At 41.4% G+C, this 24587-nt stretch overlaps 1 protein-coding gene and 2 long non-coding RNA genes across 4 annotated transcripts; 1 reads left to right on the forward strand and 2 right to left on the reverse strand.

Moving 5' to 3' along the window:
- Positions 1 to 2636: 2636 nt before the first annotated feature.
- On the reverse strand, positions 2637 to 4631 carry LOC116726685 (uncharacterized). 2 transcript variants are annotated; one of them, XR_004340642.1, is made up of 3 exons: positions 4111 to 4631; positions 3128 to 3708; positions 2637 to 3058 (listed from the first exon to the last, which is right to left on the reverse strand). It is a non-coding gene; the product is annotated as an uncharacterized LOC116726685 (long non-coding RNA). The 2 variants fall into 2 exon arrangements; XR_004340643.1 differs by having other exon boundaries at positions 2637 to 3009; positions 3079 to 3708.
- Positions 4632 to 16787: 12156 nt separating this feature from the next.
- On the reverse strand, positions 16788 to 18526 carry LOC116727635 (girdin-like). The gene has a single exon (XM_032575167.1). The coding sequence runs from the start codon at positions 18430 to 18432 to the stop codon at positions 17098 to 17100; it is 1335 nt and encodes a 444-aa protein (XP_032431058.1). The 5' UTR covers positions 18433 to 18526; the 3' UTR covers positions 16788 to 17097.
- Positions 18527 to 20918: 2392 nt separating this feature from the next.
- LOC116727636 (uncharacterized) lies at positions 20919 to 22101 on the forward strand. The gene is made up of 2 exons (XR_004340830.1): positions 20919 to 21907; positions 21995 to 22101. It is a non-coding gene; the product is annotated as an uncharacterized LOC116727636 (long non-coding RNA).
- Positions 22102 to 24587: the final 2486 nt, after the last annotated feature.

Genomic DNA, 24587 nt, shown 5'->3' on the forward strand with positions numbered 1-24587 from the left:
GGGAGAATTAGCAAGTTAAATACATGATTTGAAATAAGAGATGACCCAAATGCAAAGGACAGTGATTAAACGGAGTGCTTTAATGAGATAATGAGAATCCACAGGGGGAAACATAGAGCAATCATAAAAACCGCAAAGAAATAAACAAAACAGGAGCTTCAAAACTGTACATTTCAAGGGTGTACAATGACAAAGGAACCAGACAAACTAATCAGAGGAAATACACAGCCGTGACAGGGAGAAAATGGAGAATCTGAGGGAGGGAGATCAACTTTGTTGAGTTTTAGAAATAAAACTCAAAGAAGTTGAGTTTTATCTCAACTAAGAGGACAAAATTCACATGCACAAAGAACAGAGCACAACAATAACTGAGAAACTAAACACAAAGGAATGACCTCTTCCAACAATAATGAACACAGAGAAAGGTTTAGAACAAACCTACAAACCACAAGGAAATGATCAGATACACCAACACAGAAGAAAACCCTAACAGCGAAGGATTGTGACAATGCGTCCGTCTTATGTGAGCAGGCAGATTGACTCTTCCTGCAGCATTATTTGTGAAAAAAATGAACAGAAATTAGTTCTATGATTCAGAAAATCACTTTGAATGATGCCCAAAGCTCTACACAACATTCTCACAAAGACACATGTAAGACTGACAGAACATTAACCGTGTAAATGACCCACAGGCAGTTGAGCAGGTTAACAACCCACCTTCCTTTTGTAGACTCCATTAAACTCTGAGAGTGCACCATGCTGGAGTAATGGCTCACATTAAAGGGTTTATGTGCTAATAATGCAGCTTTTTTGTCCTTTTTAGAGCAATGCAGTTTGTGTAAATAATAGCTTTAAATGCCAAGCAAGCTTTATTATTGTTAAACGAGAAAACCAGTTCAAGCTTTGTACAGCTTTACATTTTTTTTTCCTCAAAATGTGGTATGGTTGCAAAATTATTCATACCACCTGAACTGTTGGCTTTCTTCTGTAGTCTTTATTATACTGTTTGTCATCTAATGTTATTTTATAAATCCCTGAGGTCTTCTTGTTCTTTGGTGCATTTACCTACTGGACTGGAAAAAACACACAGGTAGGGGGGGAAAATTAACAAAACTCCATTAATGAAGATGCTGCATTTTAAAAATGTTAAGAAAATAATCAACAGCATGTTGGTGGCAGAAACTGATAACAGATTTGTTCCAGAGAAAATACATGTTTTACATGTTTGTTTTATATATATTACATATTCTGGGTAATTATAGTAAGAACATTATTCTGCTTACACATTATTTGCAACATATTTTCAACCAAATGTGCATTATGTGATGCACATATGTACTTTCACCCTGTTTGTTATTATGTTTTCTGCATGCGGTTTGTTCTTTAAATATTGTGCAAATCTGTCATAAAAATTCAAATTCCAAATGATGCAAGTCAACTTAATCTATATTGAGCTTTTCTAGTCATACTGACAATTGAAAGCTTTTAGCACTCTGGCCACATTCACCCATTCACACACATTTATACATTAATTGGTAGGCAACTCAGAGTTAAGTATCTTGCCCTGGACACTTAACTCCACCGACATGTCACAGGAGGAATCAAGCACACTACTCTCAAATTGCAAGGCAACTGCTTTAGACACCGAGCCCCAATCATCCCAAATATAACTGTTTACAATGGACGTAGCCTCTGATTTGCCAACTTCTGTTGAGAGACTGTTTTGAACATTTGTCAACTATTTAAGTTTCCACTATTTCAGCATGTGCTACATGCAAACTTTAGTTTTCAACTTGTAGAGAATGTGAACTAAATGAAATATGTTATTAGATGACCTTTCATTCCATTTCAGTTATATGTAACTGCACTTCAAGTTAGTATAATATCTAAAGTTTTGAAAGAACATATTTAAATTTGTTAGCTATAATGTGATTACATGGATACGGCAATATTCCTTTGTGATTTTCATATTTAATCTAGACCTCTTGTTCTATTTAGAAAGAAGTTTGGTTTCCATAATTGTGAATTTTTTTCTTATCCTGGTGATGATTCTGTTAATCCACTAGAGGTCACTATTGCCAAATAGTTCTCCTGTGCCACACGTTTGCCAAGATGCCAAGATGTTCAAGAAAAGCTGCGGCTTAGGAGCACACTTTAATAGGATTTTCAGCATGTAGAGGTGGTGCTATTTTGTGTTTCCTCTTACTGTAAACAGTTCAAAGACTTGAGTTTTAGTTGCCCAAAGGATTATAATTTTTGCTTCTCACACACCATACACACACTGTATCTCATCCTGAACAGGAACCCTGAACAGTCTCATTGTGTCAAGTGTATGAGGCCTGCGTTCCTGGTGAAACAAAAGGTGATTCAGTGGGAGAGTGCATTGCCACCATTCATGGCCACGCAAACACACACAGCCTCTCCGCCCACACTGTTGATAACGCAGGCTGGGGAGACGGTGCAACAGGATACAGATGGTCCTGTAAAGGCAGCCTGATACCCTAACACCACTCCAGATCCTGTGCAAAATCTCAGACTGGTGGAACATATGTGTGAGCAGTGTTGGGTAAGTTACTTTAAAAATGTAATCCGTTACAGTTACAAGTTACCTTGTTTAAAATGTAATTGTAGTGTAACTTTTTCGATTACTTTTAAAAAGTAATGTAACTAATTACTTTTGATTACTTTGAGGTTTTAATGAGTATTGACCCATGTTCAACATTTAATTTTTGAGAACTGAGTGGGAACCTTAAAAGAGCACTAAGCTGAGAGGGAATTGCTGACAGGCAATCACAGGAGGTCCACAAGAAGAGATGCCAGCACCAGGCATTAAAGATTTTCTCAGACTCCTCTCATCGGGCCATACTCTTTTCTGCTCCTCCCCCAGGCTCTACCATTTACGCAGTTTGCAGACTAACACAAGCAGGTTCAGAAACCACTTCTTTCCTACAGCGGTCACCTTATTGAACTCTTCCCAAAGACCAGTCTTTCCTTCCCCTCTATCCATACCTTACTGTACCATCCCAACATTTGTACAGTGTTCCTCTTCAATTCGCACCTGTATAGCCCTATCCATACCTTACTGTACCATCCCAACATTTGTACAGTGTTCCTCTTCAATTCGCACCTGTATAGCCCTATCTACAGTGGCTCTGCACATACATGCATTTCCCTAGGGGTAATTTATTTATTCTGCTGCACATATCTATCAACCATCTTTCCTTACCCTAGCTGTGAATAACTGCATTTTATCTCTAAATACTGCATGCTGTACAATCTGCACACGTTGCACTTGATTAGATGCCAAACTGCATTTCATTACTTCATACATGTGCAATGACAATGAAGTGCTCTAGTTTAGTAATAAATAAGCAAAGTAAGACTTTTACATCACATTTTATTTTTCTTGATTTTTTCTTTGCACACCCTTGCTTGTAAAATTAAACACGGCACAATACAGTGCATCAAGAATTAAGATGGACGATGGGTAGTCAAGTTAGTCATTGAACATTTAACAGTCAATGGAATGTTGACAAAAATAGAAGTGTTTGCAACATATCATTCAAAATCAAAACGGGAAAAACAATAGTTTTCCAAAATCACACAATCACTGTGTTAGACAAGCAAAACAACTGTGGACACTGTGGATACTTCCCGAGTATCAGATGGACTAAACGTGCCTTTCAGAAGAACGCCTGGATGCTTCCTCTGAAAAGAGAGAGAGAAAAAAAGATAGAAGAAAAATATACTATAATTAATAATTATATGTTCAAAGTAGCATTAATTGGGGCCTGCCCATAGCAATGCATAAGGAGAGTAGTGACTGACTTGCGAAGCAAGTTATAAAATTCCACTTAGCTTAGCATTTATGCTAATTTTTAGCATCAGAACGCTGGGTCCAAACCGACGGGCACACTTTGGCAGGCCCCAGTTACATTTCTTCAGGAATTTTCTAGTTTACTTTATGTTCATCATGAAAACCATAACACTAGCACATTGCATACAATGTCTCATGGGAAAGAATAGATTCCAACGTTTGTCATGCATCAACACCAAACAGTCAAATATTCGTAAAACAATACGCTTTGTCTATCAGTGAGTTGCACTTACCTCTAAATGTTTCCTCAGGTTTGACATAGATTGCTTCGACGTGGACAAGTTCTTGATAGCCGGCAAACACTTCTTGCACTGCACGGTTAAATTTGAGCCATTTTCACATATGTAAATGAAATGCTCCTTATATTTCCAGTGCTGGAAGGCTGTCATTTTTGATGCGCTGCTTGAGCTGAAATGGAACCGTCCGCTCGCTTGCTGTTCCTCCAGGAGGCTCCGCCAGCACAGGACGGAACATCAGAGTGGCATTGCGGCTGGCAAATATGATAGAGACAAGGAGCCGTAGCGGGAAACGGCGATATAGGGCGCAAAGCAATAAAAATATCATTACATATTTCGCAAAGGTTTTTGTTCATATTTTTTTTTAAATGTAACTAAATTTGTAATTCTTAATATTTTCGGAAGTAACTGTAACTGAATTACATATTTTCTCATTGTAACTGTAACGAATTACAGTTACTCATTTTTTGTAATTAAATTACGTAACGTCGTTACATGTAATCCGTTACTACCCAACACTGGTTGCCGACCCCTGGCTTAGGGGTCGAGTGAGTGACCCTGGGTCTCTCTCCTCTGCTTAGGTTGAGTGAGGGGACCCTGGGTCTCTCCCTCCACTTAGGTTGAGTGAGGGGACCCTGGGTCTCTCCCTCCACTTTGGTTGAGTGAGGGGACCCTGGGTCTCTCCCTCCACTTAGGTTGAGTGAGGGGACCCTGGGTCTCTCCCTCCACTTTGGTTGAGTGAGGGGACCCTGGGTCTCTCCCTCCACTTAGGTTGAGTGAGGGGACCCTGGGTCTCTCCCTCCACTTTGGTTGAGTGAGGGGACCCTGGGTCTCTCCCTCCACTTTGGTTGACACATGCATCCTGTGTTCGAGTCCAGCTCGTTACCTGTTATCATAATTTTGTAAGCAAAATCCGCTTAGTGGTACTTGTACAGGTTCGAATCGATCAGTTTTCAGTTGCTTGGTTGGCACAATGGATAGTGTCTGTGCTTTGGACACATGAATCCTGGGTTCGAGTCCAGCTTATTACGTGGTATCATACTTTTTTGTAAGTCAAACCTATCTAGTGGCATTTGTAGATTTTTCAATGCATTAGTTGCCAGTGGCTTGGTTGGCACAATGGATAGAGTCTGTTCTCTGGAAACATGCATCCTGGGTTCGAGTCCAGCTTATTACCTGGTATCAGACTTTTTTGTAAGTCAAACCTATGTAGTGGTATTTGTAGAAGTTGGAATGCATTAGTTGCCAGTGGCTTGGTTGGCACAATGGATAGAGTCTGTTCTCTGGAAACATGCATCCTGGGTTCGAGTCCAGCTAATTACCTGGTATCAGATTTTTTGTAAGTCAAACCTATGTAGTGGTATTTGTAGAAGTTGGAATGCATTAGTTGCCAGTGGCTTGGTTGGCACAATGGATAGAGTCTGTTCTCTGGACACATGCATCCTGGGTTCGAGTCCAGCTTATTACGTGGTATAAGATTTTTTGTAAGTCAAACCTATGTAGTGGTATTTGTAGAAGTTGGAATGCATTAGTTGCGAGTGGCTCGGTTGGCACAATGGATAGAGTCTGTGCTTTGGAGACATGCATCCTGGGTTCGAGTCCAGCTTATTCCCTGGTCTCAGACTTTTTTGTAAGTCAAACGTATCTAGTGGAATTTGTAGAGGTTTGAATGCGTTAGTTGCCAGTGGCTTGGTTGGCACAATGGATAGAGTCTGTGCTCTGGAAACATGCATCCTGGGTTCAACTCCAGGTCATTGCATGCTTTTTGGATCTTATGTCAAGCAGAATAGTATTTGTAGACATTTGCTTGAAACCTGTGTTGGGTTCTCTGGTGGCACAGTGGTTTGGGTCTGTGCATGGTGCCCAGTTAGCCCGGGTTCAAGGCTTGCGCGTTATACGAGCCTCTTCGTTGGGACTTAATCTTAATTTCGACATTTTTCTCTTCATTTTCCTCAAAAATGCTACCGGGCACTTTCACAAAAGCGAGTTTGAATGCTAATTAGGCTAACATGACTTCTCTCAGAGTCCAAAATCCGTTCCTTTCGAGCCGCAGCAACCATTGTAACCTAGTCTGACGGTTAAAACAAAAAAAAAAAAAAGAAAAGCAAGTGAGATGGTCAGCTGGAATTGGCTTTCCCCTGCAACTTTCAGCGAGATGATTCAAACATGCTCCCCGGTCCGCTGACCCCCTCTCCTCCACATCAATTTTCATTTATAATTAAGTCAACTTTGAGGAGACACTTGTTAGCTTAGCTAATGCTAGCTACACAAAGAGAGAGAGAGAGAGAGAGAGAGAGAGAGAGACTCCTGTTCGCCCTTGGTTTCGTTTTGGGTCTCTCCCTCTACTTAGGTTGAGTGAGTGACCCTGGGTCTCTCCCTCCGCTTAGGTTGAGTCTCTCCCTCCGCTTAGGTTGAGTGCGTGACTCTGGGTCTCTCCCTCCGCTTAGGTTGAGTGAGTGACCCTGGGTCTCTCCCTCCGCTTAGGCTGAGGTGAGTGACCCTGGGTCTCTCTCCCCCCATGTTGCTCCAAAACAAACCAAACTCGGCTACTTCTTTAGTGCTCCGTCAGTGCAGGTTTGTGCCGTTAAAACGGTCGTTTGTGCAGCTTTGGTTTCTGAAATATTAAAAGTTATTTTTTGGTCATCCGAGTTCACCAACCCCCCATGTTGCTCCAAAACAAACCAAGCTCGGCTACTTCGTTAGTGTTCCGTTTGTGCAGGTTTGTGCCGTTAAAACGGTCGTTTGTGCAGCTTTCGTTTTCCAGATATTAAAAGTTATAATTTTGGCCGGTGACGTCACCATCCCCCCATGTTGCGCCAAAACAAAACAAACTTGGCTACTGCTCATTATGAGATATTACATAATTTTCTTTCATACGCCAACTGACTTCACCTAAATTGATGACTGTGGCCTGCTCTGGACATAACCACAAAGCAAGCAGTTATTAATTTCGTATGTTATTGTGTAAGTTAAATTCTGCAGATTTTCAGCTGTTGTACAATGTGTACCTTCTTTTGTTTTGAACTTCAATAAAGATTTAGAACAAGAAGAAATTTGTCTCATTTCAAGAAATGTTTTTAGATAGTAATGTCTTCTCACCAATTTAACTCTCTCCACAATAATTGAATCCTGTCAATACAGGACATGCGGCCGTGACCGTAATGTAATGTGTGTATTTGTATGACTGTTCAACTGTGCTTTGGTTTCGGAGGTGGTTTCAATAATTACATTCACATTGTTGACTTACTTTCTGCTGATTATGCAGCAAAAGGGTAAACAACGACAACAACAACAAAAAATCCATAGCTAACATGCTAGTTGCTTGTGCAAATAAAGTTTTTGCAGAGTAAACCCGGAAGTGCACGGCAGCGTCATTGGTTCAACAAAGTTCATCCAAGTAATGTACTTAATATTTAGTAAATATATTTTAAATGCAACAAGTTTCATTTCATCCAATTTCTGACATTAAATGTGTATGCATGGGCTTCAAGGATTTTTAAAAGCACGTAAAATGTTTTGCCAACTTTGACAAAGTTCTCACACAACATCAACTGTGATTGGCTCCACCCACACTGTAGCGAGTGTTGTTTTTGCGGAAGAGCAAGTGTAATTTCAACCTCTCCTTGAAATTATTCTAGCAGTCTGAAAGAAATCGTTTTGAAAGAGTCATCTTTGGAATTTTTCCAATCCTGATTTTGATTTTTGAACAAGGTAAGTAAATTAATGCTCAGGTTTCATATAAAATGTTGACTCGATGCAATCCATCCCCATAAAAGCAGAGAGGATGCATGGATAGCTTACATATCCATTTGTTTAAATTCACAACTTATATTTGAAGTCCAGAATTTTTAAACCTGTTGAAACATAGATAATTTATTCCAACGGGAAATAAAAATTTAACAGGTACTTAAATTGCCAATTCACAAGACTAGTAACAATGCATTATTGAAAATTATCTTGTAAAAAAAAAAAAATTTGCTTAATTAAATAGTAGAAATGAGGGGCGTGCTGTGGTGGCGCAGGGGGTTAGCACGCCCCACGTTTGGAGGCCTTAGTCCTCGACGTGGACGTCGCGGGTTCGACTCCCGGTCCCGACGACCTTTACCGCATGTCTTCCCCCCTCTCCTCACCCTCCTTCCTGTCTGCCGACTGTGGAAAAAAATACGAGCCACTAGCGCCGCAAAAACTCTTCGGAGAAAAAAAAAATAGTTAAAATGAGAAACTGGTGTGGAGTGAGAAAAATTAACAAAGTCCAAACCTTGTTAAAGAGAAAGAACAAAACACAGCTTTATTTTACATCTGCACAGATGGAGAACGCCGAAGAGATCTAACTAGACAAAGGAATCACCTCTCTATATATACTGTATACCGTCCTTCTCCCGCAGACAGAGTGTCACCACCAACATTCCCAAGGAGCTAATCAGATTAATACACACAGAGAGAAAAATGCAACTTTCAGTTAAAAATGGGTTTCAGACAGAATATTCTGTGCCTAATAATAATCGCTCCGCCGTCGGTCTGGTCTTGTCACTCCGCAAGGTATGAAAACTATTTACTTATCGCCTGTTGCTAAGCTTCTGACCCACTGAGGCAAACTGTGAAGGCTAAAAAGAGAAACAATGACTCTGTAAGACTGAGTGAGACATAATAAACTAACATTGTAAGATTAATATTAACCTCCTGAGACCCGGGCTTTTGTTTGATGTGAATTTTTTATGTCTCCTTACTATTTGGGATTAGTATGACCTAATTTTAGTTGAAATTAAATTTTAGCTTTCTATGTGCTCTTGAACTATGTCAAAACCAATGCCCTCATATGAGGACAATGGGTCTGTTTTTGCATATACATTTTCTCCTTGTCAGGACCCAATTAGCCTAAAAATGAAATTTTAGCTTTCTACAATAAGTGGTTATCTCAAAACCCAATGTCCACGTCTGAGGACATTGGGTCTATCTGTGTGACGATAAGACCATTCAATCAATGTTATTATTTACATCTGTGTTTACAAAAATGTAATGTCCTCATATGAGGATGCAGGGTCTCAGGAGGTTAAATAAACTTCTAATAAAAGTAAACACACTGTAAATAATTATTTTATTCCACACTGAGAAAGCTAACTTAACTTTTTTTAGTTCAAGACTATTGTAATTGTGCAGCCTCTGCTAGAATGTCAATGTTTTGTGGCTTCTTTGAAATTATGTAGACCAGAATTATTATTTTGAGCAATGCTAATCAAAGCCTTTTTATTTTTTAACTAGATGCCTCGACAGCCAGCAGTGGACAGAGAGTCTCTTTTCGCAGTTCTCTGCAAGTCAAAAGAGGCTATCCTAGAAAACGGCAATATAGCCACTCCAGCTGCCGCTGTCTGGACAGAGCTAAGTCAGCAGTTGGGAAATAAAATGTCTGCAAAAGCCCTGTACACATTTGTAAAGCTAAACAGACAAAACGTATGGGCAAGCTTGGAAATAAATGATCAAGAAAGTGATCCTGAAAGCCCCGTGGACACAGAGTTTGACTCAGACACAACTTCTACTGGACAATTTACAGATTTTCAGCTTGAAGTTCCATTTGAAGAATGGATTAAATTTATACCAGAAAGAGTTGAATACAATGACAAGTTTTCATCATCTGGCAAAAGGGAATACACAATTTTAAAACCTGGCACTTGGAGTCACATAATTAATGATCTGGTTTGGAAAAAGTTGAAAAGCACATGTACATTTGTATTCCAAAGAGCAAAGGTTTATCCAACTGTCACTAGTAAGTACATTGATATCAAAGGCTTCTGTAAAGAGTGTCAAGGCCATGTTAAAATGACATGTGACAGAGAGCCAACGGTCAACAGCCCAATGGTGCTCCAGTGCTCCATCCAAGGTGCCGACATCTCCCTGCACACTGGCCAGTCCAAAAGATTCATGTCAGGAACCCTTCGTGCACAGGTTTCAAAAGAGTTGTGTGAGGGTAGGATGGAACCAGCTGTATGGAGGTCAGCAAAGGCATCAGAGTTGATGGATATTGGAGATCCGGAGCCAAGTCACCTTCCAAACCTGGCAACCTTACGAAAAGCCAAGCAGGAGAGAAAAGATTTGGAATTAGGCGACAAAGACCCCATTCTGTCTTTGCAGTTATTAAAGTATAGCACACCTAACAGTGGCAGTATAAGAGATATTGGTCTGGATAAATTCTTCTGTCACTATTGGAGTCAAACTCAGATACATGTTTATAAGGCACTGACCAAAAAATGTCCCTCAGTAGTTTGCTTTGATGCAACTGGTTCAGTTGTCAGAAAACTGGCACGGCCATATGGTACATCTGGCCACATCTTCTTATATCAACGTGTTCTGAGGGGAGACAACTGCTCAGTCCCAGTGGTACAAATGCTATCAGAAAGGCATGACATTAATGCAATTGCGACATGGCTGACAGAATGGCTTCGTGCAGGCGCAGCTGTACCAAGGGAAGCTGTGAGTGACTTTTCCCTGGCTATTCTTGGTGCTCTGGTGAAGGCCTTCACTCCTCTTTCTAACCTGAAGTCATACATTGATGAATGCTTCCGTGTGCTACTTGGGAACCAGTCTGCAAAACTTCCTCCCTGTTACATCAGGGTTGATGTTGCCCACTGCATAAAGATGGTCTGCCAGTGGGACTGCCTGAAAAACAAGTCACACCGTGTCAAAGACTTCTTTGTCAGGGGAATAGCAAAGCTTCTTCAAGCACAAAGCTTGGACCATGCAAAGCAGTTAATACATGCCATCACTGTTGTGGCTCTCAGTGAGGCAGAAGGTGATGATAGTTCTGGAACCCCTCTTGAATCAGAGAGGTGCAAAAAATACCTGAAAGCCCAGATTGCAGAAGATTCCATCCTCATTCCAGATGAAGACACAAAGGAAGTGCATCAAGTGGATCCATGTGATGACATCCAGACTGACCTACGAGACTGGGTGTCAAACATTTGTGAGGAGAGCAGGACACACGCTGCAGCTAATGGGGATAGGGATAACATCCATTTCCTCCCTGAGATTGTGCCACACATTATAAGACTTGCAAGTTACTTACCACTGTGGACAGGAATAATGGTTCCACTCTTCAAAAGCACCAGCCTCACAGCAAGCTCAGCCAATGTTGAAGCTGAATTCAAAAATGTAAAACATGGCCTGTTCAAACATGAGAACTTACCCATGCGAGTCGATAGCTTCATTTCTCGGCATCTTTCCTTCATCGAAGGAAATATGCGGATTTGCTCTGCAAAAGCAAAAAAAAAGAGGAGGAACAAGTTGCATCAGCAGAAGATGCAGAAGTTAATCCTGCATCCATAATTACCCACAATGCTGAAGGTAACAGAGAAATGGATTCTAGCGATTTAATGGAATCTGATGCCACCAGAAAGTTTTCCACAGCAGATGAAAACGTGGTTGAAAATTGGAGAGGACAAATTCTTCCACCCAAAAAGAGGAAGAGGACTTCATACCCGAGTTCCTGCACTGAATGGCTCCATGCAGATTCATCATCTGGGGCCAAAAGAGTGAAAGTGGGATTATTAAAAAATGGAAACATGCATCAGCCTGTTAAAGTTGGGAAATTGTCTCTCTCTGTGTTAAACACCTGTTCCTTTGATGCCCTTTGTCAGTGCTTATGCTGTACTTTCTGTGACAGCTCTGCATTTCAAAATGTTGTCATGAATGACAGTGATAACACACTCTTGCAGCTGGTGAAATCCATAACTACAGATGGTGTGACCCCAAAGACATACTTGCAGAGGGCAGATCTGCTTAGTTCAATGTTTGCAAAAACACAGTTGAAGTCTGGCACCAACCAAATCGATGCCCAGTGCAATATTGCCACTGTTATTGGGAAGACAATGAGAAATGTATCAAGCATTTACCTATCAAAACACTGCTCTTCACAATACTGCCACCTAAACAAAGGAATGACCAGGGAAGTACCATTTGTTTTACCTGACATTTCTGTTCTGAAGAATTCTGGCATGGCTCAGCTTGGCACTTCAGTAGAAAAAGGACTCTTCCTTCCACAGTCTCCCTGCCTCCGACCACTGCAGAATGAATCAGAATGTCCATCTGAATTCAAAACAGGAGCCAGCACCTCAGGAAATGTTCTCTGCACAGGAACCGTTACTCACAGCTACAGCATTGGAGAAATAACATGGATTGACAGTGACCTTCCAAATCCAACTGAATTCGCCTTGAGTGAATTTCCCTCCATTATAGTTCTCCAAGGAAAAACACTTACATTGAGAGCAGTCATTGCTTTCAGGGGAAGCTTGACCAAAGATGGCCTGGGACATTATACTGCATACTGCCGGAGAGCTCCATCTGTGTGGGAGCTTTATGATGACCTGGCAAATGTCTTGAAGACACTGTCTGAAAAGAAAAAATACTACCACATGCAGTGCTATACACAGCAGATCTGTGAGGGAAAAAAATTGGGGGAGAAAGTTTGAAGACCAGACCAAAGGCAAATAGCTTCATGCCATGTTTCTGAAAGGAGTTCACATGAAAGGAGTTGTCTATTCAAGACAGGAGAAATTAATTTCCAATTATCAAGACACTGTTTGTTTTTGTTGTTGTTGTTATTTTTTGAATTGTTAAAGTTCATTGTTCAAATCAACACAGTTTCTTATTTTACTGTCAAATTATATTGGATTTTCAAAACAGTCACTTTCATGGTTCTTTAGTTCTCAAGTAGGATAGAAACCCTTTGCCTCACAATACAGATATTTGGGTGTGTCAATAGCAAACCATAAGCAAACCATAAGGTATTCAAGTTTATACATCACCAAAAAAAAATAAATTACCAGAAATTAGTGATGTTACGTGATGTGCCGAGGCTTCGAGGCGTGTGTCGAGTAATGGAGGGGGCGTTTCCGTAAAGCGCGTATCGAGGCTTGCTTCATTTAGGGGAGGAGCCGAAAACGATGACGTCCGAAGCCTCGCTGCCTGGCTGTACCACGTGACTGCTTCGGGAAGTGGCTCAGATTCTGGCGCGGGGTTTGACAGCTTTAGAAACCCCACAGGCTCCACTCAAAATGTGGGTTGTTGTAGGCGAGTTGGGTCAGTTGAGAGAGTGGATAGAGTTTTGATAGTTTGGATAGCAGAGTTTGGATAATGGTTATTTAGTTTGAGACAGTTAGTTTGGTGTTTGGAGAGTTTAGGACAGATAGATAGATAGGAGATTTAGGAGCGCGAGGACAGGATAGGAGTAGGATGGAGCCAGCGAGAAAGAGGAGGATTTCTCCTATGTGGGAACATTTTGATTTGATAAGCCCTAACAAGGTAAGGTGAACTGAACATTTGCAGATGCATTAGGTTTGCTTATGAGGAACTGTATTTTTCACTGTTTCTTATTTTCTGTAAAGGTGAGGTGTTTATTGTGCTCCAAGGAGTTGGGGTACAATAATAACACCTCATCCATGTAGTGTCAAAAAAGAGAAATCGTTTGAAACCAAAAACTGTGGTGAAATTGTTGTTTCTTAATAAAAATGCATGAAATCATCCAAGTTACACAAGCATTAGCCTATTCACTACCCCCTCCCTAGTTCCACAGGCACTTTCATTGTCCTCTGCCTGATTAAGCCCATGCCATTTTTCTAGAGTCACAGAAAAACTTTATTACACAACATGCCATATCACATGACACTACTATTTTGGGAATAATTACACACAGAGAATACATTCAAACAATATTTTATTATATACATAATTTATGTAGACAAATGATTTCGTCCTACATCTTTTGTGAAGTCATTCCCAAGAGCCATAATAGACAAAAATTCAATGCATCACAAGTGTTAAGATACAGCTGGCTGTGATTATACACCTGGCCAGTAGGTGGTTTCGTGTGCACATGAAGCCTCAAGAAATGAACCCTTTCTCGAACCAGTTGGCTCAAGTGGTTCAATGCCTCATGAGGCTTCATCTCACCATCACTACCAGAAATATTGTCTTACTATAACTGTATTGATTATGCCATGAATTCTTGCAAATAGTCCCCTTTCTACAAAAATACAGCAACCTCAAATACATAAAAACGACACTGAAACCAAGACTTACCTGACAGGAATGTGCTGGAAGAGAACAGGAAGTAAAACAGGAAGTACAGCCTGCAGCAGGTGAAATTAATTGTCCCCTAATTGGGTGAATGTCATCGCGTGAATGTTAAACTCTGAAAGCACCAAATAAAGTAAAATCAGATTTAGTTGGTATATTTAGAAAAAAGTAAAAATAATAATATCGTTATCTGAAATTATCATTTGTATAATATAATCTTTGGGTAACATTGTGGCCCAGGCTACATAGTGGCGGCGACGTAAAGCAAAAATTTTGATGTTTGGAGCAATATGGGGGGATGGTGAACTCTGATGACATAAAAAATAACTTTTAATATTTCAGAAACCAAAGCTGCACAAACGACCGTTTTAACGGCACAAACCTGCACTAACGAAGCACTAACGAAGTAGCCCAGTTTGGTTTGTTTTGGCGCAACATGGGGGGGTGGTGACGTCATCGGCCAAAATTGTAACTTTTAATATCTCAAAAACCAAAGCTGCACAAACGACCGTTTTAACTGCACAAACCTGCACTAACGGAGCACTAACGAAGTAGCCGAGTTTGGTTTGTTTTGGAGCAACATGGGGGGATGGTGAACTCTGGATGACCTAAAAAATAATTTTTAATATCTCAGAAACCAAAGCTGCACAAACGAAAATTTTAACGGCACAAACCTGCACTAACGGAGCACTAACCACTCAGAATATTTGCTGACTTTTTTGACGTGGGTGGGGTGTCAGCTTCACTCAGCTGTTTTCCCCGACTGGGAGCTTAACGCAGCCTGTTGAATGTGACAGGTAGCCAATCAGAAAGCGCGGATTCTCCTCCGGGCTTTAGGAGGGGAAATTACGGAGGGGAATCCCAAATAGCTGATAGGCAAGTGGACATTGGAGATGATACGTGGAAACAACATTAATGTTTATTCAACATGCAAAGAATATAGAAATGACAAGGAGGAGGAGTTGGAGCGAAATTGCTACTGCAGTTGATAAAACTGGCAACTTTTCAGCTGTTCTTTGTTAATGTGACATAAATAGGTTATAATGATTTTCATTCAGTCAGGACTGACACTAACCCTGACACTAGCCACATGCATTGCAGGTAGATTGTAGTAAAGCATTGATTAATGCCTGGTTTTAAAACTAGTTCACTGGACTTATAGCCAAATAACCAAAATACAAACACAAAGGAGTAAGTAGACTAAAGGAACCTAATTAGAACAAAGGAAAATAACTAGAAACAAGAAATAAACGTAATTAGAAACACCAATGAAGAATGTGGAAAACAAGGTAAATGAAATGGAAACAACTAAGGAACACCAAAAGAATCTGAGGAGGACGGCGGCGGAACAGCAGGCTTGGTGGACGCTGGCGACAGAGCAGAAACCTAGGAGGATGCCGGCAGCAGAGTAGAAACCTTGGTGGACGCTGGCGGCAGAACGGAAACCTTGGGGATGCTGGGGATGTGTCCAATCCTGGCTGACCTCCTAAGCCTTGTCGCAGGTCCTGTTGACCTTCCAGCCAACCTCCTGAGCCTCGCCAGGAGGTTGATGGGACCTGTGACAAGGGCAGCGGAGCATGTACCTGCCCGCGGCAGAGCAGGAACCAGGAGGGTAATACGACCCGCAACAAAGCCCTGGAGGTCAGCCCGGAGACCAACAGGACTCGCTATGAAGCCCTGGAGGCAGCCCGGGAGACCGACAGGACTCAATACGAAGCCCTGGAGGTCCGAGAGGAGACCAACGGGACTTGCTACGAAGTCCTGGAAGTCAGCCCAGAGACCAACAAGACTCGCTACAAAGGCCTGAAGGTAGGCCCGGAGACCAACGGTACTCGCTACTAAGCCCTGGAGGTAGGCCCGGAGACCAACGGGACTTGCTACGAAGCCCTGGGGCTGGCCGGGAGACTGACACGACTCGCTACAAAGCCCTGGAGGTCAGCCTGGAGACCAACGGGACTTGCTACGAAGCCCTGGAGGCAGCCCGGGAGACCGACAGGACTCAATACGAAGCCCTGGAGATCTGCCAGGAGACCAACGGGACTTGCTATGAAGTCCTGGAAGTCAGCCCGGATACAAGCAAGACTCGCTACAAAGGCCTGAAGGTCAGCCCGGAGACCAACAGGACTCGCTACAAAGCCATGGAGGCCAGCACGGAGACCAACGGGACTCGCTACGAAGCCCTGGGGCAGGCTGGGAGACTGACACGACTCGCTACAAAGCCCTGGAGGTCAGCCCGGAGATCAACGGGACTTGCTACAAAGCCCTGGAGGCAGGCCGGGAGACCGACAGGACTTAATACGAAGCCCTGTAGGTCAGGCCGGAGACCACTGGGAATCGCTTTGAAGCCCTGGAGGCAGGCCGGGAGACCGACAGGACTCGCTACGAAGCCCTGGAGGTCAGCCCGGAGGCCAACGGGACTCGCTTTGAAGCCCTGGAGGTCAGCACGGAGACCAACGGGATTCGCTGTGAAGCCCTGGAGGTCAGCACGGAGACCAATGGGATTCGCTGTGAAGCCCTGGAGGTCAGCCCAGAGACCAACGGGGCTCGCTACGAAGCCCTGGAGGCGGGCCGGGAGACCGACAGGACTTAATACGAAACCCTGTAGGTCAGGCCGGAGACCAACGGGACTTGCTATGAAGCCCTGGAGGTCAGCACGGATACAAACAAGACTCGCTACAAAGGCCTGAAGGTCAGCCCGGAGACCAACAGGACTCGCTACAAAGCCATGGAGGCCAGCACGGAGACCAACGGGACTCGCTACAAAGCCCTGGATGCAGGCCGGGCGACCGACAGGACTCAATACAAAGCCCTGGAGGTCCGCCAGGAGACCAACATGACTTGCTACGAAGCCCTGGAAGTCAGCATGGAGACCACCGATAATCAAACATGAAGCTTGGAGCCCTCATGACACTTCTTTGTTTAGAAGTACCATCTTTCAATCCAGTACCTGAGAGTGCCTGTTAGGTACATTTTCAGAAGCATATTGGAGATGCCTCTGATCACTCTTCTGAATAAAGTCGGCTGATTCTGTGGCTGGTCTGAAAGCACCTGTTCTATTCTGTCCCTCAGCTGTTCCAATTCAAGCTGCAGGTTATTGTTTTCCTGCTCCAAGGTGGTGTTCTCCTTCTCCAGAGAGCTCTTCATTTGCTCCATGGTGGCATTTATCAGCTCCAAGGTCTTGTTTTTATGCTGCAAGTACTTTATTCTCTGCTCCAGGGCGGTATTTTTTTGCTCCAGAGCGGTGTTTTTCTCTTCCAGAGCGATCTTTTCTTCCTCCAGAGCAGTCTTTTCTTCCTCCAGAGCGGTTTTTTCTTCCTCCAGAGCGGTCTTTTCTTCCTCCAAAGCAGTCTTTTCTTCCTCCAGAGCGGTCTTTTCTTCCTCCAAAGCGGTCTTTTCATTCTCCAGGGCAGCGTTTTTCTGCTCCAGGGCAGTGCATTTCACCTCCAGAGCAGTGATAGTTAGCATCAGGGAGGTTTTTTCCTGCTCATGTTGCCTTCTTCTTAAATTGAGGTTCTGATGCAGGTCTCTGTTATCGACCTCATAACCAAAGTTTTGCCCTTCCAAACGCCTTGTTCTTTGCTCCAGGTAGGTACTTACCCGCAATGTACGAGATAATCTCACTCTCTGAGAGGTGTTTTCCTGGTCTAACGTGGAAATTCTCTCCCTCTGAGAGGTGTTTTCCTGTTCTAATGTGGAAATTCTCTGCTCCAGGGTACTGATTTGAGTGGTGTATTTCTGCTCCATGGCAGTCTTTTCTTTTTCCAGGACCGTATTATTCTGCTTGAAGAAGGTGTTTTCCTCCTCCAAGATGGTATTTACCTGTTTTAATATGATGTTTTCCTGATGTAGGGTATTTTTTTCCTTCTCCAGGGCAGTGTTTTTCTGCTCCAGGATGCTTTTTTCCTCTTCCAAGACGGTGTTTTGTTGCCCCAGTGCAGTGTTTTCCTGCTTCAATGCGGTGTTATCGTCCTGTAAAGTTTTGTTTACAACCAACAGCTTTTTTAATTCCTTGTCTTTTGCAAGTGCCGCTTTTTCTGTGTCTATAACTTTATTCTTCAGCTCCTCGTTTGCTTTGATGAGTGACTGTCTCTCAATGGACATCATGTTAACTTCTTCCAAGATGCCATTTAGCTTCTCTGTCTCTTTTGCCAAGATCTGCTGTATTTCTTCATTCCCAGAATCAGAAGATGAAGCCTTATTGCGCTGACTCACTTTTGATCCTTTTTGTCTGAATAAATCCAAAATCTGCCCCATGTTTTCCTTTATCTGTTTGTGAGAAATTCCTTTTAATTTTGAAAAACTTTCCTTTTCAATCTCTTGTTGGGACACAATCCTTCTTCTTGCTCTCTCTCTCTTCTGCAATGCTTATGACTGCAGAATTCAAGTGTGCAGAGTTCAATTTGTGACTAGCTCTTTGTGACATCATTATGCGTGATGTCACAAGTTGATGTCACTATCTCAGCAGAACAACTAGAAAACTGCTGAAGTTTGGGAAGATAAGAACAACTGTGGCGAGCGTCGGTTGAGTTTACCCGGAGAGCGGGAGTTAGCGCAGACCTTTTTTGGTCAAAAGCAGCACAACAAAACTTAATACGCCATTATTAAATGGACCCGGGTCCAGCGGTGCAGTGCAAAAGGGGCTTAGTGTCCGTCTCTAGGCAACCGTGACATCATCATTGGTCCAAAGCGTTCTGGGGTCCTTACTAGCTCCCGCCAAAATTTAGCTGACCTTAACAAATCTTGTGTTTGAGTTTCGTAATTATTGTTACACTAAATGTTTATATGTGTGTGATAGGCGTTACTGTCGGACATACAGAAATACGGAGCAAATCGCGTCCCGTATACGGGAAAAGGATGGCAATCCTACTGTGCTCTTCTCCCATTAAAATTGTAGAAACTATATCAAACACAAGTAAATCCACAGTTTGGTAGGTAACTGGTATTTTGGATGATGTTGTAATGACAATAAATTTCTTAATTAATTCATAAATGAAGTCACCTGAGCAATACAGTAGCTGAACAGAATGGGGTTGGGGTTATAATTAATGTCGGAGGTGTTCACAGCCCCTCTTTGACGCATACAAGGCAGCCATATTGGCTTACTACATTAGTGGTAGCATCTCCTGAAAAATTACGACTTTACTAAGACTGCCTGTCTCAGTCTCACCTAAGACAACATACAAACAACCCAGAAAGTCGCCACCCATCGGTTCTCTTTAAAGATGCTAGACTTGGCATTTGTTTTTGAAATAAACCAGGGGAAATTGGGTGCGGGACAGGGGGTTGGGGGGGAGGTAGCATTGGATTGTATTCTTGAGCATATATAATTAGGTTTACATGAAGCCTAAAAAATTGGGAGATTTGGGGAAGAACTGCAATGCCTGGTACAAAAGTGATTAAAGGGCAAAAGGGATATTACTCACTGATGTACTAACAGCTGCAGTTTGTCAGAAATGAATGAATATTGAATATGTGAGCAACCATAAAATAGATTAGGATTAAAACATGGCTTTTTATTAGAAATTTAAAATAAATAAATAAAACATCACTTTGGCAAACAACATGCCGTTGTTTTTCTAACTCCAGGACATGAAAAGGAGCCAAATAGTCTCAACGTTTGACCATATAATACAGAGATAATTCTGCATTTCAGAGTTATTGATGCCCAAGTTTATTTCCTTTAATAAAAGATATGCAATAAATCATATAAACTTATATAAAATGCCGTTTTACTTGTTTTTTAAAAAATCCTGGCCATTTTTCATTTTTGAAGCATTAACGACTACGTTTCCCAGAAACCTTTTCGAGCACTGCGCCAAATCATCCAGCACGCGCTCCACCCACCGGCTCAGTCAGCGCGTGTCACTTCAACGACTCGCGTGAGCGAGGCGGCGGTGTTCTATCAGATAGCCATACATGTCAGAATAGCATACATATGGTAAGAGCGCATGCGCACGCATGCGCATTCTGCAGGAGGTCCGCGATATTGAGAGGAGTCGTCAGCTTGTCATACGCGAGAAGAGACACAATAAAAAGTAAGTAAATAAATTAAATTTAATGCTCATACGCGAGAAGAGACACAATAAAAAGTAAGTAAATAAATTAAATTTAATGCTGCTGCAGCTGCAGTAAACTACAAAACACGCCCTGTTTAAATTCACGTCCCCCAGTTCCTTGATATTTTTGGGTTGGATAACATGTCTGCTAACTTGGATAGCATGTCGTGTATGTGATATGTTAACCTGAAAAGCCTTCATGTTCCGGAGTAAGACAGGGAAGTATACTGTCCTCTCACCTTTTTAACATCTACATAGATGAACTTAATGTTGGCATCCACCGTTACCAACATTAAATGAATCAGACGTATGAAAACGCAATTTTTACCCACACTGAAACTGGGGCAAAACCAGTGTTTCACTTTTGAAACAAATCCTTATCTTCATTAATGTATATGAAAAGCGTTCATGTTAATTTTGTTTTTATATGTGCTTTACATTTACACATATTTAGTTTATGCAAATTGAGGTTGTTTTTGGAACATGAAGGCTTTTCAGATTAACAGATCACATACACGAGTACAGCCACCTGGGTTATGTATTAGTCACTGTCAGTGTGACTTTTGCCTCAATTAATAAAAGACAGGAGATGTTCTTGAGTCACTTGAAGTCCCTGTGTTCACCAGGCGTTGCCAGGAAGGACATGGCATCCACCAGTGTTGTCAATAAAAAATTGGGATCTCTCAATTGCATTTAAACTCGCTGTTGTGTTTTCTGCAGTATTTCAAGAATTGCATTGTTGGATGCACATGCATAAATATGTTGATTACAAGGTTTTTTTGTATTAAATCGGAATAAAAAAGGATGGATATGAAGAAGCTTTCACTACAAACTTTTTTAAATTTATTTTAATTTTGTATTTCTTGTCCTAAGAGCTGATATTTCACAGAAATGTCATATTATTGCAGCACCAGTTGGCGTGTTTAGTAGCAGGAGTAGGTGTGTTTTGTTGTGTACGCAGCTGCAGCAGGGTATTATTATATATTTGAACAATTTGCAGTGTCTAATGAATTGTCTTGTTTAAATGCTTGTTGATGCAATTTACATGTTTTCTTGTGTCATTTATAGCAAACATGGAGTGCAAATGGGGGGAAGTCTTCAGTTTTATTTCTGAAGGCTCCTACCCATTGACACTCAACAGAGGGCAGAGGCAAACTTTAAGAAAGTATGCCGAAAAATTTACCACTGGCTGAATGTTCGGAGATTTATAGCTTTGGACAGCTATGATTCTAAGAAGTTTTTGGTCAGAACACATGAAATTTTATTAATGTTGGGTATTAAGAACCAGTTCCACTGTTCAGGGAACTGTGGAAGTCTGTGTGAAACCTGTTGATCTGTTTTGTTAATATTCTAACAATCAAAAACACAAGATGGCTTAGGAGCATATCACCGAATTTTTCATTCCAAACGGAACAAATTTTCCCTTAGGCTATACCGGAACAGTCCAAAGCATTAAAAAAATCCAAAGATATATGACATACTAAATTGCAGTATTTTCTGTTATGTACTAGTATAACATGATGGCTTGTCAACAGAATATAAAGAGGTAGTACTTGACTATTTTTGGTAAAGTACACTCTAAATGCCTTTATTTGTTCCCAGACAAGGTGGAAGAGTACTGTGTGGAATGCAATATGCTTCACTGTAATGCTTCAGAGAACATCATTGACATGGTAAACAACTAAACTGTACAACTTAACGCTTCAAACACATTACACTTGCTAACTCATAACTGTTTTCTTTTTCTGTCCACTTCACAGATACAGTGTGACTGCTGCTCAAGGTGGGCACACAAAGAATGTGCCACAGACATGGGTGACATGTTCAAATGTAAAAAGTGTAACTTAAATTAAACAGTTTTACCCCACCAGTGACAGTGTGGATTATTAAAAATACAGAAGTAAAATGTTCTACATTAAATATAGTACATCATACAACTGATGTCATTGGTATTAATCAGGAAGTCATACAGTGGCTAATAAAGTGTATGGCAATCCGACAGGTTAAGAGATGCATCAGGAAGTCATACAGTGGCTAATAAAGTGTATGGCAATCAGACAGGTTAAGAGATGCATCAGGAAGTCATACAGTGGCTAATGAAGTGTATGGCAATCAGACAGGTTAAGAGATGCATCAGGAAGTCATACAGTGGCTAATAACAAAGTGTATGGCAATCCGACAGGTTAAGAGATGCATCAGGAAGTCATACAGTGGCTAATAAAGTGTATGGCAATCAGACAGGTTAAGAGATGCATCAGGAAGTCATACAGTGGCTAATAAAGTGTATGGCAATCAGACAGGTTAAGAGATGCATCAGGAAGTCATACAGTGGCTAATAAAGTGTATGGCAATCAGACAGGTTAAGAGATGCATCAGGAAGTCATACAGTGGCTAATAAAGTGTTATTACATTAGCAGCTTTATGACGATCTAACACCGTTTTAATAAAGATGATTAAATATAAAATATGGTGAAATTGCCGTTGTTCTGTCAGATAGCCATACGCTGTCAGGATAGCACACATGCAGTCAGTACGCATGCCCGCGCATGCGCATTAAGAAGTCCGACCGTCAGTGGAGTTGTCAGTTCAGCATACGCAACAAGTTATGACGAAAATAAGTCATTAAATTGTTTATAATATGACATAATATGATAACTAGATAAATATACATGCGTTGTCATGGTTTCAAAGTGTATTTAAAGCAGGTCTGGCTGCAGCTGCAGTCAATTACAACACAGGCCCGTGTAAAACTCATTAACCTACACTGTAAAAAAAGTCAGTAAATTTACGGTAAAAAACTGTAAAAAACCAACAGTTTTTGACCGTCGTATCCAAAAACATTGCATTACCGTAGAAATTACATGGAACTACCGTAAGTCGAAACTGCAAAGAAAGTCAGTAAATTTACGGTAAAAAATTGTAAAATGCCAGCAGTTACTGACCAGAATATTCACAGCATTATACTGCCGTAGAAAATACATGGCATTATCATAACTGAATAAACATATATCCTAAATAATTGTGACAGTCACGAATGTAGAAAATACAGAAATATAGTGTAAAAATATAAGTAATTGTAAAGTTCTTAAAAAATTGTAATATTGCCAGCAGTTAATTACCCTAAACTTAACAGTAGCAATCAGCCAAAATTACAAATTTTGCTGATGTTTAGATCTACAATGTAAAAGCGTAAACAAGACTGCAAAATAATTTTTTACAAAGAACAGAATGCTGGTGTGATATTTTGGTTTCTTTTTTAATAATGCCTTTAATACACCAAACTGAAATCTCAGCAGTAGACCAGGCATCGATCTGGCGATCCACCGATTGCAAAGCAAACTCCTACAGCCAACGCCACCATCATTTATGAGAGCATTTGATCATTAACATTAAGAGAACTGTATGTTAGCCCCTCTTGCTTGAATGAAGCTGAAGTTGGTTTCCAATTGCTGCTTCCAATTTGGGAAATGGCTAAAGGGCAATTCCACCTAATTTTTCACTGCAATCAGCATCTTTAATTTACTCTAGCTAAAAAACTACAACACCTAGACTCTTCAAATCTGGACTAGATTATTCTCAACTCATATCAGAATATTTAGAACCAAGTGTGGGATTTGTAAAACCTTTATCTGATTTGTGAAACTTCAATAAAGAACAATTCTAGTGTTATCCAAAATCATACAAGTTGTAAAGTCACCCATCATTGAAGTTTCACAAATCCCACACTTGGTTTTAAATATTGTGCTATTAGTAGAGAATAGTCTAGAGCAGGGGTCCCCAAACTTTTTCCTGCGAGGGCCACATAGCTGTTCCTTTCTCTGCTCGGGGGCCGGTCTTAGTTTTTGGAGAAAGATACCTTAGAAACTTATTGTCGGCGGGGGGGGGGGGGGGGGGGCTGTTCTGTCTTTGAAACTGTCGACGGGGGGGGGGGGGGGGGGGGGGGGTTGCTGACTACGACACATTCGCGGTCGCTTTTAGATAGATTTTTACCCAGAATGGAAATGGAAAAAACCGTGAGTGAAACGGTGACTGGGACTGACTAGTATATATTTGAGGGAAAGTTAGTTTAACATCTGCTCAAGAGCCCCCTGGTGGTTGAAGAGAAATCCACAAACCAGAAAATACAATATATGAAAAAATACACTGAATGCTCTCTGGTATGAGGAGGCGGGCCAGATCCGGCATTGCCAGACCAAATGACGCAGGCCGTAGTTTGGGGACCCCTGGTCTAGAGAGTTTTTCATTTTGTTATTGTGATAAATAGTAGGGTTTACAGTAAATGGAGACTGTTATTTGTCATGTAAACAAATAATTATCTAGTTTGCATTGCTGCTTGATCCTTCAGCATCAGCA

Source organism: Xiphophorus hellerii, chromosome 10 (genome assembly GCF_003331165.1).
Source record: "Xiphophorus hellerii strain 12219 chromosome 10, Xiphophorus_hellerii-4.1, whole genome shotgun sequence".
Taxonomy (NCBI): Eukaryota; Metazoa; Chordata; class Actinopteri; order Cyprinodontiformes; family Poeciliidae; genus Xiphophorus; species Xiphophorus hellerii.

What these genes read in the sequence shown, in the direction of transcription:
- LOC116727635 (XM_032575167.1), bottom strand. Translation starts at nt 18,432, where the DNA reads ATGGGGCAGATTTTGGATTTATTCAGACAAAAAGGATCAAAAGTGAGT.